The sequence below is a fragment of the Drosophila sechellia genome, chromosome 3L (assembly GCF_004382195.2).
Source record: "Drosophila sechellia strain sech25 chromosome 3L, ASM438219v1, whole genome shotgun sequence".
Taxonomy (NCBI): Eukaryota; Metazoa; Arthropoda; class Insecta; order Diptera; family Drosophilidae; genus Drosophila; species Drosophila sechellia.
This window is the reverse complement of record NC_045951.1, coordinates 13313166-13325343: the sequence shown is the minus strand read 5'-3', so window position 1 is coordinate 13325343 and position 12178 is coordinate 13313166. Positions and strand designations below refer to the sequence as shown.

At 44.9% G+C, this 12178-nt stretch overlaps 1 protein-coding gene across 29 annotated transcripts in view; it reads left to right on the top strand.

Moving 5' to 3' along the window:
• Positions 1–12178, top strand: part of LOC6605599 (CUGBP Elav-like family member 4) — a 131137-nt gene that overhangs the window by 20176 nt on the left and 98783 nt on the right. For all 29 annotated transcript variants that reach the window (XM_032717406.1, XM_032717401.1, XM_032717413.1 and 26 more), the window contains one exon: positions 8409–8457. In XM_032717406.1, coding sequence (XP_032573297.1) covers positions 8409–8457 — 49 coding nt within the window. The remainder of the gene's footprint in view (positions 1–8408; positions 8458–12178) is intronic.

The window sequence follows — 12178 nt, the reverse complement described above, 5'->3', positions numbered from 1 at the left end:
ATGCGGAAATCAACCCCGATAATGAAGAGCCAAGGCCAAGCGTGTCTTAAAGTTTTAAAGCCCATAAAATACGGCCCGAATCTATGCCACTTTGATCATCAAATCAAGTTGTGCGCTCACTAACGTCTTTAATTCTGCCCACTCCTCTCGACTTGGTTGGCTGGACTCAGGAAAAGGAACTATTACTGACCCAAGGGACAGGACTAAATGAAATCTAAATTAATACAATTTTCGGGTCGCTACGCTTAGTGCTGGACCCAACGCACATATCTGCGCCAAGGAGTCCTTCCTCTCCCCATCGTCGTCCTGCCATATTGACAGCCAGCGAGATCAAAGATGTGTGCAAAACTTGTGCTGCTTGCAAGGAATTTACGCTTGTTTTCGGGGATCCTCTGCAGGAGGAGGAGGAGTTGGTAAATTGAGACATGGACATGAACCAATTTCGTGCCATATTCATATGAAGACCAGGCAGCAAGGCATGGCAAATAAAATAAATGGCAATGAATGACTGAGCAAATGAATAAATGGCAGAAATTTTTGCTTTGAAATTCAAATTTCAAAAGTTGTCATGACATTGTGTTTATGACATTTAGTTGCTTAGGCCAGAAAGAGATGACGCGTTGCAAAGTTGTAGATAGAGCTATATACTACTATATGTACATACATATATGGAAAGAGACAACTTCTGTCGATGCTTCGTTTTTATTTTAATGTTTCGTCAGGGGAGAGTGGGCCTTGGGGTTGGGGACTGCATATTTAAAATTGAATATTTGCACGCCTTGAGCATTTCGGATTACAAAGATATACTTCACTTATGCACACACAAACACACTCGAGCGCCGAGCGTGTGCGTGTGCATGTGCATGTGTGTGTGAGTGTGCGTGTGGGCGTGTCGTGTTGTCATTTGCATGCGCTCTATGCGTTTGTGCTATTTGCTCAAAGCCATGTTAAGCGGTTTATTTTTTGTGTTGTATGCTAAGCACACAGCATTTTCTCGTCGAAAATTAAATTTAAAGAGCCTTGAACAGGGGAATATTAGGGACGCATGATGTGGCCAGAAATGGGTGAGAAGTAGGACAGTGAGAGGGTCCTTTTTGGGGGTATGTATAATTCCCTAAGCTGGACATGATTAGAATTTAAGAGATTCTTAAATAATCTAGCTATCCGCTTTAGTAGAATTTTTTGTGGCATTGAAAGTTGTTTATCGTATCTTTTTGCTTATTATTTTAAAGCTTAACTCGGAGTATATTGATGTAATTATACATAAATATATAATTTTTAAGGCATTATTTTTGGGCCATTTCCATTCACTGTGCATATACGTTGCCTTACCGCTGGGTTATTATCCTTCTTAGCTTTTGTTTCTCCCGATTCCCTACCCATATCCTTTCATCTCACCTCAGGGCAAAGCTTTTCAAATTTAATATGAAATATGAATTCGTCTGATTTCATCAACTGCCGCGGCGGCGATGTGAGTTACACTTACACGTTCAATGTGAGTGTGTGCCAGAGATACATTTTCAAGTGTACACACGCTGCCTGCTGAGAAACGTACGCGATTGCTATTTACAAAAACACGCTGCCGTATGCCGCACACGATTTTCCAATTGAACTCACACGTGTACACACAGAGGCGGATACACGGATGCCGAGATACACAGATATGGCGACGAGTCCTGGCGATACGGATACATGCAGTCCTGCGAGTCCTATGAGTCCTGCCAGTGATGCCACGATGCCAGTGATGCAGTCGTGCATTCAATCGCTGCGTCGTCACCTCGCCGAGAAGTTGGGTGCGGACCGCAGAGCGGGCTCCGACTGCCCGAAATCATTTCAAGTTAATAATAAATGGAGCATCATCATCAGACATCAAACCCGTAGAGCAAATATCGAGTATCCTTTTGCTCTGTTTGAGTTTGTGTTTGTGTTTGCCTGTTTGCATTGCCATTGATTTATTTTTTTTTTTTTTTGGCATGGGTTTTTCAATTTGCTGCAACCGAAGCAGCGGCGGCTTCTTCATGACATGTAATGAGCTGCCGCTGATGCCACTCCTGCGGCTCCTTGTGCGGCACGAATCAATTAAAATACGTGCCGGGCATTAGAAGAGTGCGGCGCATGTACGGCCCTGAGGATCCGGCTACGGATTCGGATTCAGGTTCGAATTCAGATTCCTGACTTGGCAATATTTCAATCAAACTTTTTTGCCACTCTACGGGGCGGCTGTGTAGCCGTCCAAATGGATATTTATGCTTATCATGCTTATGAGGAATTCACATTAGACTGAAAGTCAAGAGGCTGCCAACATGCCAACTCAATTGACAGTTGGCCAAGGCGGGGCACATGGGCACATGGAAAATATGTGTGTGGGCCCACACATATGTATAAATTTAGGTATATATACTATATATACTGTCATTCTGTTGACAGGCTAGGTAGCCCACGCTCAGACACTGACACACACTGGCAAATACACATGAGTGCGTGTTTGTTGCCCTTAACAGACATTTTCACAGTTGAGTGCGTTGTTTGGGCTCAGCCTCGGCCCCTCCCCCAACCCCTTGGCCATCACTCTCCGGAGCCTTATATAATTTGTAAGCATTTCTAGCGCGCCTGCTGGTATGTAGCAAAAATTCTCCATGTTGCCGTTTCGCAAACTGATGGATTTGGGATGGTATGGTGATGGCTGGAGGGATGGGTCGTTCTTCTCGATTGCCCTTAAAGGTATGCTTTTAATGCCGCCCCCATCCGAAGCCGAAAAAATCAATTGGGTCATCGCCCCGAAATCACAGGAATTTAAATTTTCGCCATTTACAAGCCAAGAAATCTCATTTGGGCATTCCTCGTCGGCCTACAATTTAATTAAAACGCAAAGAAACGAACTTTAACTTAGTTTATACTTTTCAAATTGTAAATAAACGAAAAGAAACCATTTATTCTCTATTATGATATATTTTTTATAAAAAACAACCATACAACAATGAATTTATACCGAAGACCGCTGATTATTTTTCATTGCCTACTTTTAGACACCTTTAAAATTTATTTTAAGAAACACTGACTTAAAGAAATCAACTTGTCTGCTACAACAAAAGGGTTACGCAATCAAAGTCAATATCATTTACCCCATGTGAATTGGGAACTGACTCGTCCTTTTTCGTGCTAATTAGTAATTTTTGAAAGAGGCTCGTCTCTGCCCTCTGAAAGTATTGATTAGCTTCCATTGGGCATTTCGGGCTGCTAATAAATTAGCAAAACTAATGTTTGTCTGACCTGACATTGGCTCGATGTTTGGCTAATTAATGGCGAACCTTTCAAAGGGCTACACCTTGTTCCATATTTCGTTTTCGTTTTCTCTGGGTTTCCTTTAATGCTCGTTTCGAGAGTAAACAAAGTAATTTTTGTGGGGCAGGACCAGGCTTAGATGGTCATTAGCATGCGTTAAAATGGCGTTAAATGTGTAACGGAAACCGGGGAAAGCCAGTGAAAGGACATGGTCTACACGGAGTTTCGCTTTCATTTCCATATCTCTCGTTTTTTTATACATTTCGTTGTATAATAAAAATGTCATAAATTTCTGGCCTTGCCGCGTGTTTCCCTCTTTCTGTTCGTTTTGTCGGTGTGTGTTAATTTTTTCTAATTGTCCGAAATTTAGATAATTACACGCCATTAATTATTTACATAATAATAACGTTCTTTTTCCTATACTTTCTTCATCGCGGGACGAGAGTTCGTTTTACAATTTCGTGGTTGACTCGACTGTGGGCGTGGCCATATACATACGTATGAACTCGTATATATCGATGTACATATATACAGATGCCGCGGTGGGTGGCGTAAAATTAAATTTACATAATTTATGACTTGCTCAGCAATGTTCATGGGCGTTGTGTTGCATAATTTTAGGCATTTTTGTTTATTGCGGCGTAAAATTTGAATTATGAATCAGGAATACCACCCGCTCCACTTTTGTCCACCCCCCACCCGCAAAATTCCAACTGCTTCCGTGCAAGGGTTACATTCTGAGGTTATTAGTAATTTATTTGCATATTTTGTGCCAGTGGAAGTGGATGGGTGGAGCAACCGCCGGCTGACGGACAGGAGCAGCAGCTCAAGTGTCATACGACAGTCAAGTGTCGTGTCTTGAATGAAATTTAGCATTGAGTTGGGTTGGGACACGAGCACACGGGTGCGGTATGGGTGTTTCAAGGATTAGACTTTAACATTTAATAGATTATTTTCCTCTCGTTCGATCCCTCCACTTTCCGCACTTATTAACCGCTTTTGTCTGGCCCATTCGGATAATATATGAACCAATAAAGATTCTTCCATGGCCAAGGTTCAATGCCAGAACTTTAATTGCCACTTGCTAATTGCAAACTCCCACCAAAGGAAGCCCTGCAACAACCATAATACACACTTGCCATATTTCATACATCGATATACATAAAGAATATAGATATTTCCCATTGAACGTGGCCCAGGCAGCCGACCAGACAGCATAAAAAGTGGAAGAAGCAGCCACTGATTAATATCAAATGGTGGAGCAAGGAACAGGGAGCAAGTAGCAGAGAGCGGGATCACGGAGGACGATATAGTTGGTTGGTTGGTTGGTTGGTTGGTTGCCCTCCAGCCGAAGCTGAATCTCTGTGGCTGAGGAGGCAGTGAAAAACTTTTGATTAAGCTGCAGTTATGGCAGGTTGTTAGAGCGCAGAGAGAGCTGCTCTACAAGCCATTGTTTTGCTTGCTAGCTCGTTAGTTTGTTTTGCTTTTACCTCCAGCTGGTGGATCCTGGAACACCCTTTTTACTACCATGCGCCAACCCCCCGAACCCACCCATCGCACACATGACAGATGCTTGAGGCAACATTGTCTACTTTTAGGTGCTTTGCCAGTGACAAATTTCTCCACCGAGGGATTGGGGGAGAGAAAGTCTTTCGCCGAGTATCTGTGTCCACAAGCAGCAGCAGCAGCAGCAACTCGAAAAAACTTTTGCATAAAACTTTGATGATTTTTGTTAGAGAAGATGAAGCTCAGCGAGCGGCGTTTTCAATAAGCAAAACCTAGAACTCCCCATCCAGTTCAGTTTACCCTCGAGCTAACCCCATAAAATATTACTTTTCTATCAACAAAAGTTTCTGGGGCCACTCAATTCGAAACCATTTTCCAAACTATCATCATCGTCGCCAGAGTGTGGAGAAGGCATCATAAAAATCGCTTTTCATGTGCTCCAAAGAGAAAAGGCGAAAGTCCGGGCTTGTAGGCGACCGCTGCCATAACAAAGCCATAAAACGTAGTTTTAATTGCATTTTCGTTGTTCCGTTTTATGTAGTTCGGCCATCGAATGCATAAAAACAACAACACACCACTGACCAAAGCGTTCTGAAAGCTCGGTCTCTGGCTTTTTGTACTCCGGCTGGTTCAATGCGCCGCATTCTAATTGCACATGGGGATGGATGGGGGATTGGGAGTGCGGGTTGGTTGGAGGTTGGGGATTTTAGGAAGGCACTTACGGCTTGACTGGATCTCTGGATCTCTGTCCCTGTCGCTCTGCGTATTTCGCTTTGCTCACTTAGCGCTCGGGCATCATAAACTAACGCAGTTTATGGGTCCATGCACCCAGCACAGCCCCCCCAAAAAGGACCACCCACAACAACGCTAGCTAGGGGGGGGATGGCTCGCAAAGCACTTGGCCAAGTTGGCACTTTCAGGCATTGCATATGCGTAGGCGGCGACACTGCGGCTGGTCTCGACCTCCTGACCCCTCGAACTCGCCATGCCCGAATTGCTGGGGCGCTAAAATTTGCGGTTTAACGTTGCCACTGGCGCCTGTCGACTCTCAACTGTCGACTGCAACATCTTGCCACCCGACAACCACACCCAAAAGGACACTTTGTCATAAGCAATTGTGAAGGCTAATTGTGTCGAGGCAGGCATCTTTTGATTTCGCGCACCCAGTCCAAACCACTAACCACCCAAAATAGAAAAAAAATAAGCAGAGCGCAAGGAAGAGAGCCAGATTTAATTAACATTTTGACTCTCAAAGGCTTCGGCTTTTGGCAACATTTAAATTTCAAATTATGTGCGCTAATTACGCGGCCAAAAGCCTTGGGTAAAACGGGGCTTCCCCGCAGCCTTTTGCTGGCGTTAATAATTAGCCAGACTTTTGTGCAGAGTCAGAGATGCCTTAGAAGGGCATCCCGGCATCCCAGCATCCTGGCATCCAGGGCAGTCATGTGGCTTGGCCGGAGCACAAGTTAAATTTTCAGAAATTTCCACAACCTTTTTCGTTTCGACCGCTTCATAAATGGCCAGAAGTTCATTAACCAAGAGGAAAAGCGGGCCAGGCTTCATCAACACGGCATTGACTGGCCTGATCAATACGTGTGTTCGTATGTGTGCAGACTGCACTGATTTCTGCAGTCAAAGTCAGCCAATTGATGTGGCAGCCAGCTGCGGGCTTCCAGCAGTGATAAACCCTTCAGCAAAAAAATTGGAAGAAAAAATGGGATTTTGAATGGGAAGGGATAGTGCTTTTAAGAGGGCACAACCTGCATTTAGCTTAGCTGCCTGCCTTTGAGATGCCTGGTGGTCTCAAGTTGAGCTGAAAAAATTTTCCAATTTATTAAACCCCGCCACATCAATCATTCGTCAGGATCGGCTGGAGGTGAAGCATCCCTCTCGCAGGACGTGCGACTAAATGAAAATTTTTTCGGTTAAACATTGGTTTAAATTCTGCGGCGTCACCACAGCTCCCCTTTCCCGCTGTCAACAACATGGCGATTGGCGTATAAAATCAACAAGGCTTCAGTTCATCGACCACTTAATTTATCCAGCTGAGCTTTGAGCAAAAGCAAAAGCGCATTTGTGTGTTGTCTGGGCAAGAGTGATGAAGTGGACTGGTCTGGCCGCGTATGGTGTGGGCGAAATTCAGCATTCCCTCGGTCAGACAGAGAAATGCACTTAATTGCCGTTGGCCGTGTTTAGCGGACTCTCAGTTCCAGCTGCAGCTACAATTAAGCGGGGCGAGCAAAAAATAGTAGCACCACCAGTACCGCCTGCAGTTTGTGCCTGGCTCCTCTCATTCATTATGCATTAATGTAAATACGGTAAATGCTGTCCAATCATTAACATAATTGAATTACAAACAAGCCCAATCGCAAGCATAGAGCCCCCAAAAATTTCGACTCCGCTCCATGCGCGTGCATAAATCGCAATTTTAATTACTCGCCTCTGACTAATGGATTGTTCCGAAAAAACACGAATCCGTACCGGACTACACCATTAAATATTTCATATTGTGGGTGGGGATGGGCGGTTAGAGGACGAAGGGCTCGCCCACTTCCTCACTCGCCCACTTGCCCACTCACGGTTATATAAAGCAATTGAATTTTGCAGTTAAAAGCTTCAATCATTTTCAATTGCCGCAAACTAATGGCTGATTATAAAATATTCATGCGACAAGCGGCAGGCGATGAGACGACAGACTTCCATGCGGAGGCTAATGACAGGACTCGGTCGGTCCCAGGACCTCGACTGATAAGCCAATCTAAGGCCAGGAAGCCCGGGGGCGTGTCCAGAGCCGCCCATTTTGCCACTGTATGTGCGGTGCAAATAAATTACACCTGGGAGAGAGATATATGTATGTGTAGAAGAACAAAAAGAGTCTTCTTCTGGCTGATTATTGATTTGCTCGGGTTTCTGCGGTTTTTGGGGGGAAAAGGATGGCCAGCCAACCGATTCGAACACTCTGTATAAAGCCCTCAATTAAGTTTTATTTTAATGCATTTCATTTGAACGTCTTTTAATGGGATTTTTCGTGCTCTGGCACGGGCATATTACTCATTTGCCATAAACCAAAAGGTGACCACAACACGTAGCCATCCCAGAGCCATATCCACCCCACATTGAGACCCAAGCCCACTCCCAATCTCGATCCCGAGTGGATGAAGAGAGAGAGAGAGAGAACGTTAAGTGTTGGCTGGCCAGAATCGACATGGGTCGCTTGGGTGAGATTTAAGCTTTAATGATGCATGAAGCGGCACAGGATGTGGCTGCCCAGTCGTGGGTAAAAGGCAATGAGCGCAAATGTGCAGGAGCGACAGGACAGGAGATGGGCTTGCATATTGAGTGGCATTTAAATGCTTGAAAATGCTTCGCTGGCCAAATGTGTTTTGGGAGGTGTTTATGAAGAGGTCCTCCGCCGACCTCTTCTCCACTCTACACGACCACCAACGAAAGTTGATTGAATTTGAGTGCGGGGCGGCGGACTGGCCAATGCCGATGCCGACCACCGATTTAATGGAAATGGCCTTTCCTGCTAACACCGTTAACGCTAAAGCTCTTTTAAGCGTCACTCTTGTTTCGGCCAAATATTAATTTGCTCTTTTTTTCTTCTCTTCTCTTTGCAGATGAACCGTGCTTTACAGCTGAAGCCAGCTGAAAATGAAAGTCGCAGCGGTAAGTAATCACCTGCCATATTCATTTATGCCCCACACACCCAGAACTGTGGACTCCCCGCCAGAAAATCAATTTGTGAGTCTCCATAGGTGACCCAAAACAAATAATTACGAAAAACTTGACCCGTCTTCGTTTTGGTGCGAAAGTTTTTGTGCCAAAGCACTCAGCCGAGAAGTTCAGAGGCAGCCAAAGTTTTTGCCGCCCCCACACATCTAAGCATTCTCGCCTGCTATTTTCAACACCTACAACACACGTCAGCAAAAATTACGGGCGCACTTCGATAAACTGTCAAAACTGTCTGCAAAAATTTGACATTTCACAAAAAAAAAAAAAAAAAAACCAAGCGAACCTCGAAAAAATACTTGGAAAAGGTAGAGAAAATGGGAAAAGCGTATAGCAAAACAACGTTGAACTGTCAATGGCAGTCAGCTGGGGCAAAGTGGAGCGGGAGCTGGAACAGGAGCAGGACACGCTGGCCAGGGCGCCATATTGTTTTTACTGGGCCCCTCACACAGTTGTCGAGCTTCACGCTTGTTTGTGACAGCCCATCGACCCAAGTCCCCTCGATATAACCCTCCACCTCCCCTGCAGCGCACAGCAGAAAAAGAATGATAAAGATTTGCATAATTTACACAGCACTTCAACTTTGTTTTTTAGGTCAGGCCGTCGTGGCCCAAGTAGTTGTTGCTTTGATAAACTTATTGACAGGCTCATTATGTAGCAGCTTCAAAGTAATTTCAATATTCCCACCCGGTGTGGGTTAGATCCGGATCATCGGCCCATCTTCCCATCTGCCCATCATCCCCGATGCCATCCCATGAAAACCGCTCAATGAAAAGGTACAATCGCACAAAAGTATGGTACACATTTCGCAATCATCGCAGGATGCCCCACGGGCTGAATTGGACTAAAAGTCAGTGCACTCCGCAATCTTTTAAGACATTTTGCAGCTGGCAGCGCTTATCACTGCAGAGCAGAGAATGCCAGCGCCCGAAAATGTCCATTGCACAAATTGCTTGTGCACACACACCAGCGCCAGGACTTCAACTTCAGCGCGAGAGGGGTGGAGCTCGTGGAAGGACACAGCCATTGCTCATAACAGTCGCTGTTGCTGGTGGCTGTGTGGCACAAAAACCTTGACAAAGTTGATGTGTCAAATCAGCAGAGAGCGCAGGACCCTCCTCCGGATGACCTTTAAACTTTGGCGAAGGACATGAAAGCACTAATCGTTACGTTGCTCCCTTTATTCATCCGTTTCTTCTTCGGCTGCTGCTTCGATTTCGCTTTGCTGCCGCTGCAGAGCGCTCTGCTCCTTTTGGTCCTTTGCTCTCGCTGGCAACAATTTAAACTTTTCTAATCCGCTGGGGATTGGGAACTTGAAGCAACTCAGCTCAACTCTGCCAACTTGCCGGCAATCTGTCCGCACAATGGTGGACCTGGTCTATAGGGCTAGAGCTTGGACTTCGGCTTTTCCAAGGACTAGGACGTGCAGCTTCCAAGAAGCAGGCCCACCAAACCATCAGCGACGCAATCAAGTCGACATTTTTGTTTGTTGCTTTGTTTGGCCGAGTTGGAACAAATTTCTAAGAAATTAAAGCGCTAAACTTTTTGGGCCGCTATCAGCAGAGCACTTGGCAACTCGGCACCAAGTCATGCGACTTTTGACTTCGCTTGTTTGTGCCTGTGTGTGTAAAAAGGATCTTTGGCTTTGGCTCTTTTGGTTTAGGCCAAAATGCAATTAGACAAGGACAAGTTTAATTGCTGGTCTGCCGGCTGCTGCAAGTTTTCACCCGCTGACATTTGCATTTTTCAGCCTCACAAAGATGCGTAATTTATTTAAACTCAAATCAAGCATGAAATGTGAGTGGTGAGGGTTAGGTATATGAATATATTTAACTCAGAGTTGACAAGTGCTGAGGGAACACTGATTGAAAAGGGTTGTATGCTCCCACGCAAATCTCCTGCTCGGCCTGCTAACTTCATCAATTTTAACTTACTGAGGCAGGCATTGTTGACATGTCTGGGCTTTGACCAAGCCAAACCATTGCTTGCCAATCCGAGAACGAAACCTTAAATCCCAAGCCAACAGGACCTCGAGTACAATTTGTTGCCTTTGTCTTTCATCTGGTGTCCTGTGTCCTTCGTCCCGACAACGTTTGTCGCATTTGCAATCTACTGTGCCATATCTGAGTCTGATGACTTTCGTTTCATTGGCACACACACACACACACAAACATGTCCTTGCGTAGTTATTTATCTTGATATTCCCGCCCACACACACATACACTTACACTCCATGCTTCATCATTATCAAACATACTATATTGTCGTCTGCCTTTTCCCTCCCGCTTCTTCTCCTTCCTTCACGCGTAATTTGTACTTGTCTAACACGTAATGATGTCACGTAAATTGCATACGTTCGCTTGCGTTCTACGTTGACGTGTTACGTTTGATATTCCTCGGCTGCAGGACGAGCGACTTAAAGTCAAATTAATATCACTCATACGACCCGTAAGCGAAAAGAATCTGCCTTTAGCTGGGCAAACGAAACATAAATTGTGAAATCCCCGCCATTTCCCCACGCCGAGGCACGGACTACGCACAGATTTATGTTTCTAACTACGCATTAATTTCCTTACCTTTATCCCTGACTCCTTGTCACACGTCAGTAAATCAGATGACGCTCCAGCCCTCTTCCACCTGGGGCACTTCCCGTCTCGCCTCATCCATCATACTTATAAATATTCATTTCCTCCTGCGGTACGAGCGGGGGTATTCCAGGGGAATGATTGCAAAAGATTAAAAATCAACTCCATAAAAATTTCCTCACATCCCTCACCTGATGATAAATGACAGTCGAAAATTAACCAAAAAAATACCCAGTCTTGAAAAGGTAGAAAGAACATTAATGTTGAGAACGATATGTGTAGACCGCATGGGTACGTCAACGTAGAAACTGCCGGCGAAAGTAAACTTTTTCGAGAGCTCATTATAGACAACGTCTGATCAAATTGAAAAGCAATGAGCTATGAAACAGAAACCCCATTCCACTACTTCTGCTAATAAGCAGGCTGCGAAAAGTTTTAGGGCGAAAACTAATAATAATAATAATACGCAGTGTTGGCCGCTACCAATTCCCGACCAAAAAAACTTTTCTCATTTCGTTTGCTGCCATTCACTCTACCCCATACACAAGCCCCCCTTTTCTTACGCCTGATTACGCATTTGAATTGTTTTTTTCCCACTTTTCCCTTGCCAAAGTGCTACAGCGTAGAGTATCCTTTTGACCATAAAGTAGGCGGCACACACTTTCTCTACCTGCTGGCGGCGGCCTTATTAGTCTCAAACATTTTTATGGCAGCACTCGCAATTTGATTAGCGCAAATAAAGAGCGACAAATTCAATTGAATTTGTAATATAGATTGACTGCCAATGATGATTGGCTTCAGCTGCGACCGCGGATGCCGCTTCCTTTATCTGTCCCACATGTGTATGTATGCGTGTTCGTTTTTTGTGGGGTGCAAATTAAAAGGACGGGGATATTCGCCACTAAGCCCCAAATAACAAAGCCTCCGAGCCCAGACAAAAGGCATAAATAAAGCCAAGGCAGCATCTACGCCTAAAAGCAGACATCAATTTCTGCCTTTCTGCGTTATTCTTCCCACTTCTCTTCCTTTTTCTGCTCTTCTCGTCGCCTCTCTTCCTTTCGCTTCTCAGTTGG